The 22,698-nt window shown below is 42.3% G+C and overlaps 2 protein-coding genes across 9 annotated transcripts in view; one reads left to right on the top strand and one right to left on the bottom strand.

The window, feature by feature from the left end:
* ANKRD27 (ankyrin repeat domain 27) overlaps positions 1-22,698 on the top strand; it is a 60,297-nt gene that overhangs the window by 1,682 nt on the left and 35,917 nt on the right. For 2 of the 8 annotated variants that reach the window (XR_008735107.1, XM_055726609.1), the window contains exons 1-2: positions 11,078-11,210; positions 22,093-22,220. Coding sequence is in view for 7 of the 8 variants with exons in the window: in XM_055726609.1 (XP_055582584.1) it covers positions 22,119-22,220 (102 nt within the window). In the remaining variant the exon portion in view is untranslated. Of the gene's footprint in view, positions 1-11,077; positions 11,312-14,536; positions 14,720-20,835; positions 21,618-22,092; positions 22,221-22,698 lie in introns of those variants that run through there. The other 6 variants (XM_055726615.1, XM_055726614.1, XM_055726610.1 and 3 more) reach the window with 5 other exon arrangements.
* On the bottom strand, positions 6,279-11,017 carry RGS9BP (regulator of G protein signaling 9 binding protein). Its single transcript, XM_005444620.4, has one exon. It carries the CDS (start codon positions 10,350-10,352, stop codon positions 9,639-9,641), a length of 714 nt encoding a protein of 237 aa, XP_005444677.1. The 5' UTR covers positions 10,353-11,017; the 3' UTR covers positions 6,279-9,638.

Here is a 22,698-nt window from a genome sequence, read left to right as displayed (position 1 = left end):
AACAAAAATCATTTGAGGTCTTTTAATTAAACATGTCACGCTCCAGGTTGTTTAAATTTGTTGTAGTAGGCTTCAAAGGGGAGGAGTATGTAGAATTTTAATGCATATTACAGAGCTCTTCTGGTTTGAGGCTTTTAAGTACCTTGTTGCCTGAAAAAAGATACATTCAGGCAAGGTAGCAACACCTTGAAAAAGTCCTTTGAACAGGTATTTCACTTTAGGACACATTTTATTTTGTTAATCCAACATTTGATTTTGATTCCTCATTCATAGATTTTTATATCTTTTTTTTTTTTTAATTTGTAAAGAGTTTAAGCAGAACAAAGCTGATTACATGGGTTGAGAAATGTAAGGATGTTGTTTGTATATAACATGGAGAATCCTCCTATTCATAATCCTTCTCTTGCTAGATTCCATTTGGCAAATACCCACATACCTGCACAGGCCTCTGATAACTTAGCTGTTCTCTTTTATATTTGAGCATGTACTTAATGCCTGTGAGATGTGGCTCACCATAACTGAAATGATGTTTAGAAGCAGTTAAATCAGTGGCTTGCCAGAATATGTCAATTGACAAAACCAAAAATTCAGTCAAGGTCTGCGCAGACACAGCTGGGCTGTAAGTTCGTCCTGATGCTAGGCTGCAGTTGGCAGAAAGTCAGCAGATATACCAAAATGGGCAGCTGCGGTATAGCCAGACAATATACGTCTGCCCTCCCTCTCCTTTCCCTCCTCATGACCAAACATACAAGCAAAATCAGGACATCTTGTAATTCTAGCCTCCTTTTTCATACTATTTTAATCATTATTGCTCATCAGTGATTACCGCCTTAGGCAATGGAAGCATAAGGTCCATTAATATGCCTGTTTCCTAGTAAAAGGCATTTTGAACCTAAAGTCATGATGTTCACATCATATTTGTTCACCTTTTGCACTCTTACTGTAGTTACCTATTTTACTGTGTTAGGTATATGTGTTGTTAGGGATGTGCTTTGCCTAAAAGTTGTTTTACTGGTGAGATATTAATAAACTACTGAAGTTTTTCAAGATTTAATGTCCAGTGAACTTGATGGCTAATCAAAATGATTTAGGGTCCGTTATGTCAGGTCATTTCAGCATAAAGTGCTCGTGTACCAATAATGAACAACATAATTTTCCAATCCGTTGTAATACCAGCACATCCACAAAACTGTTTTACTATGCCAGAAAGGCAATGCCTGGTATTCCTGGGACATTATTTCAGAACATTTTTAGGAAAATCTTATAATAGATAATAGTGCAGATTATATTGTTAAGTTTCCAAATGGAGTGTTTCTACATTTTTTTACCTAGCACAGTCTAAAGTCTCACAAGTGCTAGTATGTAAAGCAGGAATATCCTGAAAAACAATTCCTCTGGTTTCACTGGTATCCATTGGTATTAAATTTAGCAGATCTAATTTCATAGGCATTTTTGCACGGGGAGTGGAAACTGAATGTGTGGCTGGCCTATACGCTGCTGTTGGCAACCTCAGACACACACGGAATACCAGGACTGTCGGTAGAGGAACAGCTGTGTGATTATAGCATTGTTCATGACTGTTCTCAGCATCTGAAGCAGTCCTTTGGGACCAGACAGCCAAGCGCAAGTGCAAGTTAAGGCAAACATTATTCTCTACTTCACTTGCTGCATTTTCCACACAGTCCTGGGGTATGTAAGGCGCCTCTTCTCCCTAAGAAGGATGACATTCCTTACCCAATAATTAGATATTACCATTGGTAAATAAAAATATTCATCCTCTTGATGGCACTTTTTTAACTTCCTTACAGTGTTGTCTTACAAAGAGTAGTTGAATATCCTTTCATGAAAAAGCCGAAGTCGACTTGTGCAAAATTCCAGGAACACATGAATCTTTAATTGATGCAGTTTATCGGAACTGGAGGTGGACGGAGGTTCTAAGGATGAACAATCAGAAACTGAGTGTTTCTGACACTCAGATACTCAGTGAGTATAGATCAAGGGTGCGAAGGGATGTTCTACCCCCTTCCAATTTCCTACTAAGAAGGGCAAAAAGCTAAGCACTGTGAGTGTATCTGGTTCCCCAAAGTTATAGCTAACTTGCTGGAGATAGCTCAAATGAATATAGAAAATGTCTTATAGCCAAACTAGGTATAAGGTTATCTATAAAGCATGTTTAAACTCCAGTTTACATGATTTCTTCAATATATTCTGCTAAAATGCAGAGCTCATCTCGGTTGTATAGTATTATGAATGATTCCAGAAAGAATGGAAAATGTGAGAAAACCTGTTACTCAGGACTGGCAATCCTAAACCAAGCATACTAGTTTACTCCATTACTGTAGCATAAGCATTCCAGCAGAAGGGCTTTCCACACTGAGCTGGGCTCTGACGTTATGCTTCAGGGGCCAGTATGTAGGCTGGAAATACAAGGAGACATTAGTTGAGAGAAAAGTCTCCCCATAGGAAGAGTTAGCTAGAGGTACGTACGACACCCAGAAAGATGTAAGAGAGAAGGCTGGAGAGTTAGAGGTCCCCTCCAGTTTAAATGATTTTTTTTTTTTAAAAAAAAGCATTTTTGCTAAAAAATTTAAGAATTTGACTGCCTTTCATGCTGCTTGTGTGCCAGAACATACAATTGTTAACTTCATGGACCCCAAACGCTTTTCGTATTCCAGGTTGTTTTCAAAAACAGATTGTTGTATTGAAACATAAACCCTTCTGAAGCGATGCAAAACTTATGTCAAATGAAACACTGTAAGATTATTGCACTGATAATCATTCTTTGTGGGATCATATTTCAGCAATGTGGAAATCACTTCAACATTTTTCTCTCCTCTTCAGTTATTGCTAATGAGGAAAAAAACCCATGCGTTTGTTTAAAGAAAAAAGATTCAGGTCACTAGATGCATAGAAATGATTGTAAAATTAGATTTCTGGGGTTTCTTTTGTGTATGATTAGAATATTTAGCAACAGAATGAGTTAATTCCTTTTTGTCGCATCATTGCATAAATTATTATGCACATACAGATAAGTGCAGATCACATCACTGTAATAATTTCAGATGAAAAATAAAGTCCACCGTTATTTCACAATTTAATTGGGCTTACATGCTGCCCTGTGAGTTGGAGATGATTATACTAAGTTAAATCTTGGTTTAATTTATATGCATCTGGTAGAATCTTTGTCCTCATGCAGATGCGGTGTCTATGATATGGAACCAATTGTTACAACCTCAAGTATCAAAAAATTAAGATTTCACCGAGCATGTCAACTACATTTTAAACTGGCTAATTTCAAAATGACATTCTAAAGCTTTTAGATTGTTTAGCTTGTGTAATATCAATGAATAGGCAGTCTTAATGAGTAATGAAAAAAGTAAATAGATTAGTCACGATAGATTTTGAAGTGTTGTGTCCAAAATGTGAATAAATGTCAAATCTAGGAAATGTAGGTTTATGATTATAGCACCATTATATAGATTGACTAAAAAGAAAAAATATAGCTACCTTCATACAAAACAATATTCCAACAAATCAAACCAGATCAGAAAACTAGGTTACAGATACTGTTAACTGGAAATGTTCTACTTCCAACAGATGCATAATGGATTACATGTTTTATGCATACTGGAAGCATGGTTCTAATTCTGCAGCTTTTAATTACATGAATAGTCTTCACACATGTAATTTCTCACTAAACTGAGTAGTGATGGCTTATATGAGTAATGATTCAGACTATTCCCTCTAGGACCTGGAATTCAAATGTGTATTTATATATAAAGTTACACATGCAATTAGCATATTAGATTAAGTTGCTAAGGGAGTATCATGTTTGGTGTGTCTGGTATTCCTCAGTCATTTTATATGGCATAAATAGTTAAATATTTTCTTCTGTCTTTTTTTCTAATTTTCAGCTTTCTTGCTTACTTTTCTCCCAAGGTTTATACTGTTTACATATAGATTCTTCCAGATCATGGAAAGGAATTTCATTGGAATTTTTAGATTCTTTTTTTCCTCTCAGGATAATTATACATGGCTGTATGACCTGATGTTTAATATTCTTTCAACAACCCTATGTTTTTTGAAGTCATGTTTTAGGCTGTGTAATTCCTTAATGCTGTGACACATCAGTGACGAGTTTGACTGTATATGTTCTTTGAACATTCGTGTGCAAGAGACAGACCTGAGTGATCATAGACTTCAGTGATTATTTTAATGCATAGTGGAAAATGACCAAAATAACAGACCACACATTTATACTATGAAAGTGACTTCAATTTCTGTGCACTTGAAATAGAACTAGATTTTAGAGAATTTGTTAGTTTGTTTAATTTGGTGGAGATGTTACTAGTAAGTATCTGATAAATAATGTCATGCAGTACAGTGTAAATAAAAGAAAACACAGTTCAGTCAAAATAAAACAAAAAACCCCACCTGACACTGTGGAGGCTCAAGGAGTCAGTTACTGACACTTAGGAAAACCGCAGTAGATATTGTGACAACATTACTGGAACTGAGCAATAATGATAATTGCTTTTGCTAACTAGCCTCTGTGGGTGACAGATTCTCAGAGATGCTGTCGGTTTATTTGGATTTGCCTACATGGCTTCTAGTCACATCGCTTCCAGCGTGAAATGCTTGTGCTTGGCTGTATGAGAAGGTGCTGGTTAAATGCCATGTGACTTCTCACCTTTCCGCAGGTTTAATCAGTGGTAGCTGATTAAGCTGCATTTCTAACTGCATCACAATCCTGCAGCAGCAAGCTGTCAGGGTGGATGACAGAATCCAGCCTTCCGGGACCACCTTCTTCTAATAGAAAGTCCTTTGTGGTGTGAAACAGAGGAAAGGGTTGTCTTTTGTAGAACTGGTATCAACATGTAGCAAATCAAAATATTTTTACTCTTACTCTGTACTGAGTTAATCAGAGAATGGGTGGTCAGTTCCACTCAGGGATATTTTGTATTATTTGTCCCACTGAATATAAGATACTGCTGCATTATAGAGAAGCTATAGTTTAACGTTGTGATGCTGTTACATTTAACAAAAAGCATGCTTTGCTAATGTAAGATGAAGACGTATTTACTACATACCTCCATCTCCTTCCTTTTCTTACCTTTTCCTCAACACGTGCAGGTAATTTTATATGAAAGAGATTCATCTCTAGTCTCACTGTATGCTTACCATAGCAAATGCTGCTCACATGTCGACTACTATTTTGTCCAGATCTTTTCCTGCATTAAAAGTGTTACATAATCGTATTGAGAGAAAGCACTTAGAGATCTGTAATCCACTGGTCTTACTGAATGACTTTTTACATAATGAAAATCTGTGAAGGCTAAATATGTTGCCTAGGAGTTCCATTAGCACTTAAAATAAGGTGTTTGGAAAATGCACATAAACAACACAAACCTTATGAGAGAAGGAAAAGCAAGCCCATAACCAATCCTTTCAGACCGCAAACAGTAAGCATGTTAAATTTTTCATCTGAAAGCAAATGACATGTCATTTAGTCAGTTTTTAAGTAACTGCATTTGTGTAAAAATATTTTCATCTTTACATGAAAAAATTTGAAACAAATTTTATTTCATATTCATAATCCTGAAGTTTCATGCTATTTTCTTTGCAACTTAAAGAGAACCACTTTAATTATCATTCTGTGTTCATTTTGCATGTGTTCAAACAGCGTAGGGCGTTTCCAGACTGGAATTCCTGGAATAAATCTGCAAATTGCCGCATTTAATAGACTTGGTTCTGATAGTCTGATACAACTGTTGATTGTTGTTGCTATCAATACCACAGGACCAAATTTCACACTGAGGTTAGTTGTGTATATCATATAACATTGTTGCGTGTATCTTTTGCTAAAGTAAATGCAAGCATTGCTGCCTGAAAGGGGGCAGAGTTTGGATCCTGACACAGTGAGAGGTTCTAATACATTAGTCTCGTCTAAGACGTTCTGCAGTTTTCAGTTGCCCAAGCTGAACACCAGTACTGAAGGCAGTGTTGCCCCTGTGATCCTGAATGTCATTGTAGCCATTTCCCAAGGCAGAGATTCATTGACTTCTCAGACTGCTGGTTTCCTTGCAGTATAAATCAAGATATATCACTATATTCAACTTTGGGAGCTTGAGAAGGGTGCCTTTGTGTAACTAAAACTGTAATAAGAGGACACTTTTATTCCTGTGGTTGAAATTGGAACCTTTTGTTTAGAAGAGCTTACTGACAAATTATATTATTACAGTTTTTGGTTTTTTTAGTAACTGCTGCAAGCCAGCCAGTAAGTTAAAAGAATGGACTTTATTTTAAGTTAAATAGTGACAGTAACGAGTTTGACTTATTCAAAGTAGTGTAGAAAATACCACGCACACACAGGCAAAACCAGTATAATTCAAGTCAGGAATAATATCTTAGTATACAGCAAATATAATGTGTGTATCCTGTGAATAAATAAAAAAGTAGTAGAACAGCATTGAAATTAGGCAATGACCGTCATCTTTTGTACTGAAAAAACAGTAACATTCTCATTCACTGATCAGCGTGAGAGTATTTGTATTTTCATCATACTATTTAAATATAGAGCATCCTGAAGTTTGACTTCCCATTTTTCACTTACAAAAATAGCATTTCCATTTGTATTCTAGCAGGGAAAAAAAATGAAGATTGCAAATCCACAACATCTCTTTATTTCTTAATCTAAAAGAAGCATCTGTACTTTTGGGCAATGGTGGTTTCATCTTGTTTTGATTTTGTGCGCTGTTGTGCCTGAACTCTATCACACTGAACATACATTTGGTATCAAGTGTAGGAGATTAATGGCAAGAACATTATCCGTTTAGATGGTGCCAATCCCTTGTTAGAGTTCTACTTTATCAATTTCAGATAGCCTAAATATAAGATGATACAGATTTTTAGAAACAAACTAATGATGAATAAACCTGCAGCCAGCATTGTCTTAAGATAATGAAAATACATTATTTTTCCAAGGTCAAATCCTTTAAAAACTATTTGTGTGCATATTCATAATGAAGCAAGACTTACATAATTATAGGATACTTAGAGGAATTATTTGAGCCCTGTACCCAAAAACCCAAATTCCAAAAAATGCAATGGACTGAAAATTTACAGTTTACCAACTCACCAAGGCTTGCTTTTGAAGATGAGATTGCCCATTGTTAAAAATTCTTCTACACAACTGTGGATAAACAGTATACCCACTTCAGGATATGAGGATACAAGATAATAAATGCTTTAGGTGTTACCACTTACTTATCCACCAGAAACTAGATTTGCCTTACTTGGGTTTTCAGAACATGTAGTTTACATGATCTGATTTCAAACCGAACACAGAGTTTTCAAGAAGCACAGAAACGAGTCCCAACTCCTTATTTACCTTCCTGTAAACTAACTAAAAGGAGAGTGCAATGAGTGAAAATACCCACAAATCCTTAGTGACTAGTGGTGGAAATCCAAGTATGTACATTCTCCTGTAGCTTTTGATGTATTTTCCATAAGTATGTTTACTCAATATGGATGAGAAGGAGATCTTCTCATTTAAATCAACACACAGCAATGACACCTTGTCTAGACATACTGAAACAGTAGCACCAATAAATACCTGCTTGACTTTTGTTAGAATGCTGCTGGGGGTCTCTAAGAACCTAGATTAACTAGGTATGAAACATATCCTATGGAACGAGTGAAATACAATAGAAAGGAATGTAGAGTTGTCTCATAAAACTGTGAATTCCTATGAGAATGGAGCTAGTCTGGATCAACGTGCAGAACTGACATTATCCTGCAATGTAATGATAGTCTAGAGCCTGTAATTCAGGCCTCCACTTAACTATTTTTCCTCACCTATATTATTTTTTTTCCTCAGCTACAAGTGACCAGATTCAAATTTGCCACATACTTTTTCTCCCCAAATCCAGTTCTCTTAAATTTTAAAGAATAAACTCTTTGCTGCAGTTTTCTGACAGTGTTTAGTTCTTAACTAAAAAATATTAGCTGTTTATGAGTGTTGTCAACATAACTTTATTTAACAAGCATGAAGACTATAGTAACCTCACAAAACATGTCTGATTGTTACTTTTTGCTAATGTGCCCATAACAATCAATGCAGCAGAATAATAACTTCTTAAAAACCCAGTATCGCAGGCTCTTTATATTTGCCTGTGGAGTGCCTCATACACCTATGGCACTATGAAGTATGTACCAAGCATTCTCGAACGGATAGCATGTGTTCACAGTAACAGAAGACACTTCTGTAGGTTACATAATAAATACTATAAAACATAGGTCCTTTTACAAAACATTATAGAGCTTCTCTGCAAAGTTAGTGTCTGTCCCCCCAGTCTTACATTTAAACATTGACAGTTTTATTAGGGAAGCACATGAAAAGTTTTATGCTGCTCTTGGATTTACTCTCCAAAATTGCACTGTATCAAATTGGATCAATCCTACAGGCTTCCCGTTTCCCAAATGATTGATCAGACATGAATGAGATATGAATCTCAGACACAGTTTTAACTTTGGATTTCTGCAAAGAATTCAGGAGATTGCAGAAATGAGACTGTGCACATACAGGCATCAGTCCCTGCCTGTCAACATGAGAGGGCATCTCTTTGGATTATTAGAAAGGTCTGCTTTAATTCAACATCATTTTTGTTCACTAAAATTATTTTCAAAAATTACTGCTTCCGCAGTGGGTAGACTCGTTGCTCCTATTTTCATAGTTAATTATGAAGTGCAAACTGCTTCTACAGAAAGAAAAATTTGAGCCAGTGGCAAGAATCAGCCTTTCTATAGGGGAAGACAATGTCGTGGTAAACGTGGATGAGAACCACGAGGCTTGCTAATGTTTTTCTGAATATGCAAATCTCCCTTTTTTCTCTCTGGATTTGGAAAGCGATTAGTCATTTGCGTATGCGTGCCAATCCACGCAACCGGGTTCTGTACAATCCACTCTAAATCAGCAAACAGTATTTGGTATCAAACATTGCTTGTTCTGTTTTCTCCATCCTCCTCCACACCTCCCCCCTCCCCAACCATTAATTTATTGAAAACAGAGGTTGTTTACATTCTTTTATGGGGGTTTTCATCCTTCCCCTTCTCCTCCACTGAGATAGTATTTTCTGTATTTGACGGGGAAAGAAAAAAAAAAAAAAAAAAAAAAAAAAAAAAAGAGTATTCTATTCACTTTGTCGGACAAAGCACCTGTGTTAGCCTCCAAATTGTGTTACTCCCAAATACTGTGAACAGTGACCAGCAGCAAACCCCAGATCTTATTCAAGAACACAAAATACAGGCTTCTGAGAATAGTGATCTATTAATAGCAGACAAATCCCTGCTGTAGCCAGCAGTTAATACCCTGATACTTCACAGTTAACCATTACAAGTCCAGCAAATGAAGACATCCTATTCTGCAGCCCTATTTGCATCTCTTTTCTTCAAAAAACAAGAATAAACAAATTGTGCATTTTAGGAAATCAAGAGGCAAAAGTTCTGCTTTGTTTTTTCAAGTGCTAGGTTTAAATTCTCAACTCATCCAAGTGACCCGTTTTGAAATTAGAGGTGAGGCGCGAAACACTCCAAAGACAGACTGGAGGGGGGTCGCTCTTGTCAGAGCCTGCACCACCCTAAGAGAGTTTTACTACGCACACCGCCAGGACAATAGCGATAATGAGCACAGCGGAGAAAATAATCCCAGCTAGAACCTTGCTGATATCGCAGAAGGATTTATTTTCCTCCACAGAGATCATGCCGATGGAAGAAGCGCCCACGCTGATGGTGGATTTTAGTTCAGCCCCCGGGTCTTGCTTAGCCTCCACTGTCCACTGGGGGACATTGACCTTCATTTCCATCTCGTACATCATCTCTCCTACCTGGTTGATTTCGTTCTCGAGGTCTTTCAAATCCACCACATCTATATTGTGCTCTGCCTCGTATTTCATGTTCTGGACACTCATGGCCCTGGCAGCCACGCCAGAGGTTCCCCCGCTCATGCCGGTCTGAATCAGGTGCTTTTTGGGGACGTTTAGCGGGAACTCGTGGCCCAGCTCCAGGGCTCTCCTCATGTCGATCTCCAGGATCTCTAGGCACGTGGAGAAAATCACCCATAGCCTCTCGAACTCGGCTTTATCTTCCTTACTCACGGTTTTGTCCTTCAGGACCGTAGTGAGCTTGTTCCTGTTGGCCACCGCCAGCTCCTGGGCTTTCTGCCGGGTTTTCTTGAGCTCCTCCCGCAGGTTCTGGGAGTCCGAGGTGCCGCCGATGGTCAGCACCATGTGCCGGTAGCAGGCGGTCACCTTGTTGAGCGCGTCCAGCAGCGCTTTGCACTCCTCCTTCACCATGGTCCCGCCGGCGGCAAGGGGCTGCGGCCCCGCCGCTGTGCCCCGCTGCCGGTCAGCCCCGCCGCCGGTCCGCTCCGCCGCCGCTGTGCCCCGCTGCCGATCAGCCCCGCCGCCGGTCCGCTCCGCCGCCGCTGTGCCCCGCTGCCGATCAGCCCCGCCGCCGGTCCGCTCCGCCGCCGGTCAGCCCCGCCGCCGGTCCGCCCGTCACCCGGTGCCGGGACCCGGGAGCTGCCAGAGCCAGGCGCTACCGGCACATATGCCAAGGGGTAGCTTCGGGTCCCGCACGCACTCAGCGCCCTCTTACCCGCCTCGCGTCCCCGCCGGCGGCTCAGGCGGCGCCTGTAGGATCCCGGGCGGGCTGCGGGGAGCCCTGGGGGACAGCCAGCATCGCCCCTCGCCTGCTACTGCCACCGCGCAGGAGAACCGGGGCGGCTCATCCCGCACCGCGCCGCACAGCAGCCAGGCGCTCCCCGCGATCGGGCGCCGCTTTATGAGAAGAGGCAAACGCCGAGGAGGGAGAAGAAAAAACAATAGGCGGAGGAGAAAGCGCTGGAGAAGGTGAACCGGGAGGCTAGCTGCCCCGGGAGGCGACTGTCCCCGAAGCCCGGCTGGCCCCGGGCACCGCCGCTCGCCTTTAACTCGTCCCAGCTGGGCGCCCGCGCAGTCACATGGCGCCGCGCAGGGAGCGCCCGCGGCCTCCGGGGCGCGGCCCAGCCCGGCCCTATAAGCCCTCGCAGGCTCCGCCTCCGCAGGCCCCGACCCCGCGGCAGCTGCCTGGCTCCTCACTCGCTCCCCGCCGGCGCCCGGTCATTGGCTTCGTGCGGCGCCGCCGCCGCGCCGGGCCCGCCCTGGATCCCGGTAGGGCTTGGCTGTAGGCGCGGAGCGGTTGGGGGGAAGGTGGGCCGCCGGCGGCTGGTTGCGGCCGGGGAGGAAAGGCGACGATGTTGTCGGTTGTCGGTGTAAGTAGCGCTCCCGCCTCGGGCGCCCCCGGGCCGCCGCTGGGCGGGAGGACGGCCTCCCGTGGCGCCGAGGGGAGTGCGCGGTGGCGGGGCCGGCTTCGCGGGCCGGTGCCGCCGGGGTGGTCCCGCCGCTGCCTTCCCGCTCCTTCTTGACGGGGAGGGGGCAGGGCGGGAGCGGCTCGGCCCGGTCCGCGGCCTGGCCACCGTGCGGCGGACGGGGGCTCCGCCGGGGCCTGCTCCCGGGTGGCGGTGGCGCGGGGCCTGTGACGGAGGGGCTCGGGCCGTGCCTGTGTCCGGGCCGCGCTGCCGCCCCCTCCGCAGCAGTCGGTGCCTGCGGTCCGGCCGGCACCGGCACCTGCCCGCGCGTGCCGCGCCGCTGAGCTTCGCGTAGCCCCGGGTGCCCGGGCCGCTGGGCCGGTGCTGCCCGCGCCCCCCGAGCGGCGTTGTCCCGCGGGGCAGCTCCGGGGCGCGGCCCGTCTCTCGCGGGGGGGGGGGCAGGCCGCCCGCGGGGACCGCTGGGGCACCGCGACAGGGTCAGCGGTGGTGCCCGGCCGCCTCGGGTGTGTGCGGCTGGCCCGCCTCCGAGGGCAGGACGCGTTGCGGCGAGTGCTGGTGGCAAACTGGTGGTGAACTGATGGTGAACTGGTGGCATCGTTTGTAGCACGTGCTGTATCTGCGCCGCAGCGGCCTCCTGGAGAGCTTGCTGTCACAGTCCAACACAGTGCAGCGCTGTCTGTGGGTAACAGAGTGGTTTGCTGATGCTTCAGTAACTTGAAGAAGACCCCCGAGAAGGGGGAGTGTGCCCCTTGCCCTTGGTGTGCCGCCCCGTGACTGCTGGGAGCAAGGTGACTTGCTATGAGGGGCCGAGTCCAGGCAGGCTGGCTTTCCAGTGCAGAGCCCAGCCTGAAAAGCCTTGCCCAGGCTATGTTCCTTCTTCTGGATCTTTGTAGCTTTGACTCCGCTAACTGGTGTTTGTTCTCCCGCCTTAACTTCGGCCCTAATTCTAAGCCGTATGTAGCTTCTGCTGCAGGGTGCCACCTGTGGAAGAAACTGCCTTGTAACTTCATAGATTGCCAAGTTACTACAGAGTAAACCGAGTAGCTCTCTGTCAGTTTGTGCGTTGGTAGCCTGGAAGTGAATGAGTAATGTTCCATCCCTTGTAGGAATAAAGGAACACAGGGCGATTTTGGTCTGATTTTAAGTGAAGTGTTAAAATTGCTTCATCATTGTCAGGTGGAAAAAGGATTAGCTCTGGCTTTCAGTCTGGAGTCCTGTGTGACTTAAGTGTGAAGCTTACTGCTAACTATGCATTTGTGTGCGTGCATATAGTAGCTGTGTTTAAAGTTTGCCACACATAGCTAAAGTCACTGTTTTCATTCTGGCACATCAGAACCTTGAAACTGCTTCTCTGAAACTGGCAGAAGAGGGGAGGGGGGCTGTATTTTCAGGAATAAATTTCAGTGACTACTTAAACCTGAAGCTGGCATCAGTTATAATTGTATCAGATAATGCCTAAATACATCTTTAGGTGTGTCATGTGGGAAGGAAGAGGCTGTTATTTACATAAATTCTAAATTAAGTTCAGCTGCATGCAATTGTGCAGTTCCAGTATATTGTGGAAGCTCCTAAAATCCAGTTGCAGTTTGTCAGACAAGATATTCTGAAATTCCAAATCTTGATACTGCTTTCAAACAAGATGCTGACTAGCTGAAATATTGTCCTGGGAAAACTATTAGGATGGAGCTTTTTTTTTTTAAAAAAAATCCTTAGAAGTGAACTAGGCAGCAACGTAATACGTAGGAAGAGAAATATATTTCCTGATTCTGTGGAAAGGCTTTCTGGCAATTGACGTTAATGACCGTATTCTTCCTATTACAGTACCCTTAAAAATGTTTGCGGAGTGTTTTGTGATGCTTCTTGAACATCACTACTTGTTAAATGCTGTATCCTCATTTTAATAGACTTTTAAGTAGAATTCTAGGTAAGTACAAGTCCGTTTTGTTTAAATGGTTGGTAAGCTTTGCCTGATGGGCTTGCTTTTTTGTGTAAGCTCTTCTACTGAATTTGGTCAGCAGAATGCTGTGGCCTGGGAAAGCCTGAAGCCACAGTGAGATGAGGAAGGAAAATAAGGATGGGATACAGTGAAAACGAAGTGTAACAGCAACCCCCTCCCTTCTCTGATAACTGATAACACTGTGCATTTTCCTTCAATAACTGTGCAGTGATTTGCTTTTTGCAAAGGATATTGTTGATAAAGTAGCTTGAGAATTTGATCCATAGTAAGAATCTCAATTTATATCATCGAAGAATATTGGACTGATAAGTCTGTGTCATGGGGTTTATTGTCAGGATGCTCTTAATTACCTCAGGCTGGGTGTGTGGTGCATTACATAGCATCCAAAAAACAGTGGTGGTAAAAATAACTGATTTTGCTCATTAAAAGAACTTGCATGCTGAACTGTGTTCCAACCTTCCTTACCCTTGCTCTGCTCCCTAAAGGAGGGAACTAGTGTAATTTTACAGTGTTTTTCTTAACTAGATATTCTAGTAATGGTCTGATGTTTGTTTCTTGCAATGATGACGTAAGACTTAGTGCTGGCCTGCAAGGACTTGGTTTTCCTCTTGAGATACACAGGGAATGGATGAGATTTCTGTCTAGTTGTCTGGCTTAAGGACAGTCTGAGCTACGGTATGTGGGCTACAGGGTTGCTGCCTTTAGTTACGTTACATTTCTGTGTGTGGCCTGTGCTGAGTCTGACCCTGCCTACTTGATTTGTTGACAGACTTCTAGTCTTGGAGTGGATACCAACCTTATGTGGTCTGCTGTGAAACTGGTGGTCTAACACTGTAGTCAAGAAACGGTGTCACCTTCTGTGACTCACAGCTCGGCAGTACAGTGTTCAGGCCCACTGCCTGCTCAATACACAGGCTGGGGAATTACACCACTCTCTTGTCCCGGTCACTAAAGAATCAAAATAATTGGCTAAAGTGAAACACTGTTTAGCTTTAGTTTGTTTTCTTCCTCCCTCCAAAGAAGTACCTGTGCGGACACCTCTGCAAGCCTGAGGAGGTGGCGTAAAATACAGCTCACTAATATGTAGAGGAAGCATCCTTGTTTGAGAAGCTGTCTTGGGAACCTTGTGCTTTCTGTTAATGTTTTTCCTCCAAATGTTCCTTGTAACTGTTTGTGGTTCACTGACCAGCATTCTCTGCACTCTGTTCCAGGCCTTGCTTGTGAATAGTTCGGGGCTCCCCATCTGAGAATTTAATGTAGCTTTAATAGTGGTAAGCCAAAGAATGAAAATTCTTTGCAGCTACTCTGGTAGATTTCTAAACCTGCAAGAATTGGGAATCTCATCTCTGTTCTGCAGTGAATACAGCTTATTCCTGATACTTGGCTAATAACAAGTAAGTATCTCAAAAATCAACAGCAATGACTAGATGAAAGTGGGAAGCTTGCCTGCTAAAGGATGAGCCGCTTGCATTTAAAAATGTACTCTGGAGGAAGGAAAGGGGTGACTGGAGTCAAGCCAGTATGTTCTTTGCTGTCAAGTCTGAGACAAGGGTGTGTCCACATCACACGGTGGTGCAAATACACTTAAAACAAAGGGTGAACCTTCTTGCTACTTGTTAAGAATGAGCTCAGTTTTAGAATTTACGAGGTGAGGTTCATAATGAAAAGCTGCACGAGGAACTGATAGAAACAGATGGGTGCTGTGCTCCCCTGTGCCTGGCTGGCGGTGTAGGGGCTCTGCGGGGGGCCTGTTTGAGAGCGGTGGGAGCAGTGGTAGGAGGGCTGGAGTTGTTAGGCATAAGTAGGGCTTGAGATTGTTGGGTAGAGACAAAACCAAAATCATGAGGTCCTGTGCCAGCTCTTAACCCTTCACTGGAGGAAATGTGTGCCTGAAGGGGAGATACTGAGAGAAATGAGCATCTTCCTGGAATGCTGCTGACTCCTCCTTTCCAGTCCCTGTTCCATCACTGTCAGACTGATGTTCTGGTATCATCAGACTTAGTTTTTCCCCTGTTGTTAGGAGGGCTTGAGCTGACTGATGCAAATCCACCACTCTATAATCTGGTAATACAGAGGTGTTATTCTAACATACTTCAGTTTCACAGAAATCAATACAAGCTGAACCTAAAAGGAGTAGGAATAATTGTTTCCTCCTTTGCTCCCTTGCGGTGAGCAGGGTGCACTGGAACATGTCTCAGTGTGGGGTTTTTTTTTTTGTAATATGCTCAGTGTTCCTTTCTTATGGGAGGGAGTAAGGTTTCTTGTGTGCTCAGAAACAGAGAAAGGATCTCTTGTTTTTGAGTTGAGTGCTGATTTGAGGGCTCAAGTCCAGATTTTAACCTTTGCCTGGAAGCGGGCTAAATGAGGAGTAACAGTGCAGGTGCTTCAGTAATAGTGCTTCAGCAGTGGCTGAAGGGGTAACTAGACTTTTATTTGCACTGAGACTAGTTAATTCTCACTGTCAGATTCCTTTTTGTTTGCAAAGTATCTTAAGATACGCTTAGCATTGCTGTTCTTCCTAACAAGTGGTGCTCTTAAAGGGGAGAGAGAGGGGAAAAAGCACCTCTGTTAATATTTTTAAAGTAATTTAGAACTGAGGAACAATTATTTCCTTTTTCTGCAGAGCTCTGCAGTTTTAGTGATAAGTACGTGTACAGAGTTTATCAGAAATGTCAGCTACTCTGAGCTGAACATCTTTTAGTTGAGTTGCAAGTTGCTGCTTCTGATTTTCTCATTATTTTGAGCATTTCAGCAAGTGATATTCTAGTTACTGGTTTACTAAGCCTTAGTTGTTACTGTTGTAGAGTCTGCAAGCTGTGATGAAATTGATGCCATGTGAAACTTCACAGTATTGCTGTGCAAATGGAATTCAGGGAATTTATGCTTTGTGAATGTGACATGCTAGTGGATCTTGTATTGAAGATTTTGGAGAACATGTTCAGCTTTGTAGCTGGACTTTTTGTGGAAAGGATGCTGATATACTTGACGATAGCATCCCAGTGTACTATCCTAACTTGCTCTCCTGGAGAGATCTCAGGTTACTGTACTAGGCTAATTTTTACCAACTTTGGTTGCTGTTCTGCTGTCTTTGTTCTGTCAAAGTATATTAAAATGCCATTGTGAAAACACAATCTTAGACTGTTCAACACTGAATATAGAGTGTTTGTGTATAGAATCCCTAATTCTGTTTTAAAAGGCATTTTGTCTGCAGCATGTTTTGTTAAGTCTTTAATAGTGGTGAAGCAGGACATTCAGAAGATGGTGTGCCTAAGAATTGAGTAAATAGTTGTATAACTTGAATGTGGACATGATATAGCTGCCAAGAAACAGTGCAAATACAAGGACATGTTCTACTTTAATGGCTGTTTGTTTGAATTTCAGACTGCTTCTTAAAAGGAACTGAAACCTGATAGGTCTGTGAAAGGTACCTGACTTGACCATTGCTAAAAGAAAAACACACATTGTCAATGACAAACTGTTATAGTTAAATCCTACTCATTTTCAATACAAAGATGGTTAGACTTCATTTTCAGTGTTTTGGAGAAAAGTGACATGCTTGGGTTCCGTATGTTTTTCACTTTAGCTATCCTTGTACCATTAGTTATATTATTGAAGTCATCACTCTGCTTTTAATCTGGAAATGATTTGGCTGTTTTGAGGTTATATTTATGTTTTTGTAAAAAACAGTAACATAATGCTTATTAGATTATCTGATCAGCTAGCTTCTGTTCTTCCAGCAACTTGAGCTATTTCTGTGTTTACAGGCACAAAGCCACGCAGTTAAATGATTCCATTTAAACATTTTATGTAACATTAATACTTGTGTATTGCTTTACAGCTCAGCATGATAGAATTTAATAAACTTCATAGCAAAAACAGCTTATTACAAGTTTTAGTAGGCTTTTTTTTGTTAAGCATTAAACAGTTCTGGTAATGTATATAAGGCTTTGTACATTTCCTGCTTTCTTGGTGTTAGTAAATCTAAAGCTGTCTGAGGTGCAACCAGAAGAATAAGCCTGTATGCTGCTGCCGCCCTGCCCGCCCCCCCCCCCCCCCCCCCCCCAGCTAAATTACGTTGAAATGGGACGTTGTGTTCTACTAACAAACTCTCAATGGAGTATTCTAATGCATTCCTAGAATTACAGCAATGCATTAGCCAGTATTTTCAGATACATTTAACTTTTGGGGTGGAAAGAAATTGACAATCTAAAAAATGTTTGAGCCAATTTTTGGGGAAGCTTTAATGTACTGTCTTGATTCTGTAGATATAATCTATTTTAAGTTATTTGGGTTTCTGTAATTACTTAAACTGTAGATGGTTTCTACGTCCTCACTTGCGTGTCTGAAGAATGCTGTGGATGGGTTAAGGAGGTCCAAATGAGTATAGTAACTTAACTGTTGCAGTTAAGTATTCTACCTTTTTCATACCCACGCTGTAATCTGATTTGATGACTATCCATTAATGTAGTACTGAGCAGATGCAGTGGTAAGGGAGAAAGAAAAGGGAAGGAAGTAAGAGTTGTGATTCTCAAAACAGTAGTAGTTTGGCCAGCTGTTACTTCCTGCTGTGTAGGAACATGCAAGCAGTGAGCAGTTAAGAGCTTGTGATCTGCTTCTGCTCAAGGAGGGTGACAAATATCCATGTGAACTAGAAGTTCTAGCTTCCTCCTTGCGGTACAGCACCTTGATGGCATCTTAGTTGTGTTACAATACCTAAAGTGCCAGAATGCAATGTTTGAATGCAGCTACTTTTCACTTCTTGCTGGAGCTCTCAAGCGTGATTCAAGCCTGTCAGTAGTTATGTAGTAAAATAATCTATATGGCTGCCACTAAGTGTCTTAAAACTAGCTATTTGTGGTGTATTAACTCCTGAACCAGGAACTGAAGGTTATAATTTCAAGCTCTTTGATCTGTCAACTGGAATGATTCTTAAAGTACCCTAGTTGCTGGTGTTTTCAGGGGCAGGCAATGACTTCAGAGCTATGTCAGGCATACAGGCAGCATGATTTGTAAGGTCAGATTTTCTGTGGGAGCTTCATTCCTCCCATAAATCTCTTCTACCTGTTTTGCTAGGGAATGAAATGTTGTTTCTAACTCCTTTCTGGACAAAATTATCAACTGGGTTATCTTGGTAGTGAGATGAATTCCTAGATGAGAATCACTTGTGGAATGTGTTTTTCTCTTCCCACTTCCTATTATGGGAAGAAATCTTTGGGCTTAAAAGATTCATTAAGCTGGAAGAGTGGCAATATAGCTGTAGCAGTTGGAAACACTTGTGCATTGTAATTTTGTCTCTGCAGTCTCATGCTTGATTGTTGCCTTCTATCAATGTACTCTTTTCCCCAGTACAGTACATGGTATGCTAATACCATCTCCATCACTGTGTTGGGGAGGGTCATAGCAGTCTCATCTACTGCTTGACCAGATACTGAATGTGAACTCACCAAATAAAAAGGCAGATGAAGATGCCTTAGTGGGCCAACTCTGTTAATAAAAGGTTGATTTGGAAAGTGCCTTGAGAGACCATACAATCTAGCCTCCTAGCTTCACTATGTCCGTGATCTGTAGCAGAGATTTCTAACAGGTTCTTAAAGGTTTACAACCAGAGAGACTTGATAACTTTGTCAAGCAATCTAAAACATGTGTTTATCTTCTTTTGGAAGGTGTTCCTGAGCTGTAATCTAAGGCTGTTTTCTTCAGCTAAGGCCTGTTTCTTTTACAGATGTGGAAGAAAATGCCCTTCACTGATAACTTGATCTGTCTGGGAAAAAATTCTTACATGTTTCATGCAACTTCTTCAGCATAAACAATGTAACTGCATTTCATGTTTTGGATCCTTCTTCCCGGGCTTTCTTGCCTTTCTCACTTCAGCTTCTCCTCCAGTCAGTTCACATCTTGTGAAATGCAGCACCCAAAAAAGGATGTAGGGCTCCAAAATAAGTCTTGCCATGGCAGACTATTTCGCAGGCTGCGCATGTGTGTACATACAGCCTTGCTTGGTGCTTGACTCTGTGTATAATAAATTGTCACTGATTCATGTTTGGACTGCAAGGTGCAGTCGTTTAAGATGTTACTTGGAATTGTGGCCTAGCCGGCTGTTGAGCAGGCAGGTTTGTGGGTTTTTTTTTGTAGCTAACTAGTCCTGCTTGTTAAAGTCTGTCTTAGCCCTGATGTTCTACAGATCTGTGATGAGATATTGGTGTTCCTTCAGCGAACCTGCTTTTTCTTCTGCCCCTGCTACTGGCTGAAGAACCCCACAGCTTGAGCTTGGGTTGCAGCTGCCTGCCAGGAAATGTTTGCAGCAGTCATTAGCTGTGGAATTACTGGTGATTGTGCTGTTTACCTAGGCACTGTGGCAGGACAGATCATAAAATCATAGAATGATTTGGGATTGTATGGGAACTTAAAGATCACTTAGTTCCAGCCCCCCCACCATGGGCAGGGACACCTTCCGCTGGAGCAGGTTGCTCAAAGCCCCATCCAGCCTGGCCTTGGACACTGCCAGGGATGGGGCATCCACAGCTCTTCCAGGCAGCCTCTTCCAGTGTCTCACCACCCTCACAGTGTAAGGATTTCTTCCTGATGTCTAATCTGAATCTACCCTCTTGTAGTTTAAAACTATTAGCCCTTGTACTCTTGCTGCAGACCCTACTAAAAGCCTGTCCCCATCTTTTTTATAAGTCCCTGTTTAGGTACTGGAAGGCTACTATAAGGTCTCCCTGGAACCTTGTCTTCTCTGGGCTGAACAACCCCAACTCTCTCAGCCTGTCTGCACAGGAGAGCTGCTCCTGCCCTCCGGTCATCTTTGTGGCCTCTGGACTCGCTCCAACAGGCCCGTGTCCTTCTGATGTTGGGGGCCCCAGAGCTGAACCCAGCACTGCAGGTGGGGTCTCATGAGAGCAGAGCAGAGGGGGACAATCACAGCCCTCAGCCTGCTGGTCACACTTCTCTTGCTGCAGCCAACGGTGCTGTTGGCTTTCTGGGCTGCAAATGTGTGTTGCTGGGCCATGCTGAGCTTGTGCAGAGCTGTCCCTTTTCTAGGTTTGAAGTCTGAATTACTGAACTTGGCTAGCCTTTTGAAAGTGTCGATGAGCAAACACGTTCTTATCCTTTGTGTTAGAAAACTTCAGGTCTGAGCTCCAAAGCACACTGTGTTGGGATTGCTGAATTAGTATTTTTTGTAGAAGCTCTTAGTTTTATTGTATGTTTTGAAAGTGGATGAACCATTTTATCTGGAACTTCACAGGAACCTCTGAGGCAGTTATCTGCTGCTGCCAGACTTCAGTGGTCAGGCTGGGGCTGTCCAGACTGTGAGTAATTGGTGGTAACTTCATAGTGGAAACTGCTTGCAGCTTTAGCTGATCATGTTTGTCTTCAGCTGTCTAAGGGAGCTCTCCTTGTGCCTAATTACAAGGAGGTATGAGACTGCAGATCAGTTAACAGCATAGCTGGAACTTAAAGGCTATGTAAAAATCAGCGGGAGGTGGGTGTATATTTCTCTATTAAAGTGCCATACAATGGTTTCGTGTCTTTTCCATGATCTACAGAGAAAGGCATTTTAGTACCAGTATGAGATTGGTAGTAAGAGGTTGAGTGCTACAGAACAAGTACACAAGCTCACACTAAGCAAATAATGTGCTAGGTATGATTCCACATTTAAGAAAACAGATACTGATTGTGCAAGTCTGGCTTGCTGAAGCTAAAGTTCTGCTGCTGTTCTCATACTTTTCTGAGATATGTAGCTGAAATTGCAGGAGCTGAGGAAATCATGCAACATCTGTTGATTCCGAAGGGAAGCTGGATGAGAGGAAAAGGTACAAGACTAGTTAATTAAGCACCTGTAAGCCTGTTAATCTCAGGAGTTTTTCCTGCCCTTGTGTCTAGGATGTGTCGTCATTTTTTATAGAGAACTAGGATTGGGGAAGCAAGCAGTCAAGGGTCTAGTGCCTTGAGATCATCTTTTCCCTGTGGTGCATCTAGTGATAGCTTTTCCAGTGCCTACAGGTTGGATTTTCTATCTTCAGTCACTTTTTTTTGCTCACTGTTTTGCCAAATATTATGTGTCAGACTGACCTCAGATCTTTAAGACTTTTTCCATGGGAGTAGAGATGACTGCAAATAATGCATTTTACAGGGACTTCTGTGAAATTTATCACATGGATAGTCATACCTCCTTGGTGTACATCTTTCCTGTAACTTTCCCTGGAAAGTTGAGGATTGCCTTACACAAGGGTTCCTGTTACACTGTCTGGGTGACTCATTGATGTGTGTCAGTCGTTAATCCTTACACAGGTGAGTCTTGGATTTATGTGAACATACTGCAAAAGTGTCAGTGTTCTGTGATGCAGCAGAGTCTCTGTAAAGCAGCTCTTAATTCGTGTTTCTTGGCTTTAGATCTTAACAGTGCAAATTATCTTATATGTCCAAGTGGTAATAATGTAGACCTTAATTTCTGTTCTGCTCTTTGTTTTCTACAAACAGATCCTGTATTGTTAGATTCCAACACCTGGAAGGCCTAAGGAGACATTATGAGGATAATTATATAGTTGGAAATGTATATTCATAAAAAATATTTTTTTAATAACTTCTGAGTAACTATAGGTACCTTCTTATTAGGTAAGCGTGCCATTGACTGCTTGCATCGAGACCTGAAACTCCTCTTTCTTTTTAGACAAGGGGAATCAAACTGCTCCCTAGGTATTCCCAAATACCGTGTTTTAACAGATACCATGTGTGATACATTAACCATTCTCCATATGTATCTTAGAAAATCCTGGAATATCTGAAGTCCATATGGCTATGTATGATGAAGATATCTTGAAAAATCCCTTTTATTTGGCCATTCAGAAGCGACGTCCTGATCTCTGCAGCAAAGTTGCAGAACTCCACGGTATTGTAAGTACAAATAAGTATATTTAAAAGCTGCTTATTAAATAGTAGCTATATGAATTTAGATTATATGCCTGCTATGACACATGTAAAGATTACTGCAAGCCTACAAAACTTGGAAGTGAAGCAGGGCAACTTTTAATTGAAGATGCTTGTTATTTACCAATATGGAACTCCTGATATATTGCGTGGTAGTAAAAGGTCAAAGTTGGTGGTGTTTCTAAACTTTACAGGAATCTTATTTTTGCTGTCAACTGGTTACATACTCTCACTTGTTACAACTTCAGATGGGATTTACCTTTTGAAATCCCTGAGGGACAGACAATTATGGATTTCTGATAGCATTTTACATAACAAAGTCATTAAACTGAGCTGGAATAAAATTTCCAGTCCTTAGACTTCTGATCTTGATATTCTGCAATTACTCTTCATCCAAAATTGTGTGGAGTCTCCATTGAAATTGGAGGTTTTTGTTACCCGATTA

This window comes from Falco cherrug, chromosome 14 (assembly GCF_023634085.1).
Source record: "Falco cherrug isolate bFalChe1 chromosome 14, bFalChe1.pri, whole genome shotgun sequence".
NCBI lineage: Eukaryota > Metazoa > Chordata > Aves > Falconiformes > Falconidae > Falco > Falco cherrug.
The sequence above is the reverse complement of the archived record's forward strand: the minus strand, read 5'-3'. Positions and strand labels throughout refer to the sequence as shown.

What these genes read in the sequence shown, in the direction of transcription:
- RGS9BP (XM_005444620.4), bottom strand. Translation starts at nt 10,352, where the DNA reads ATGGTGAAGGAGGAGTGCAAAGCGCTGCTGGACGCGCTCAACAAGGTG.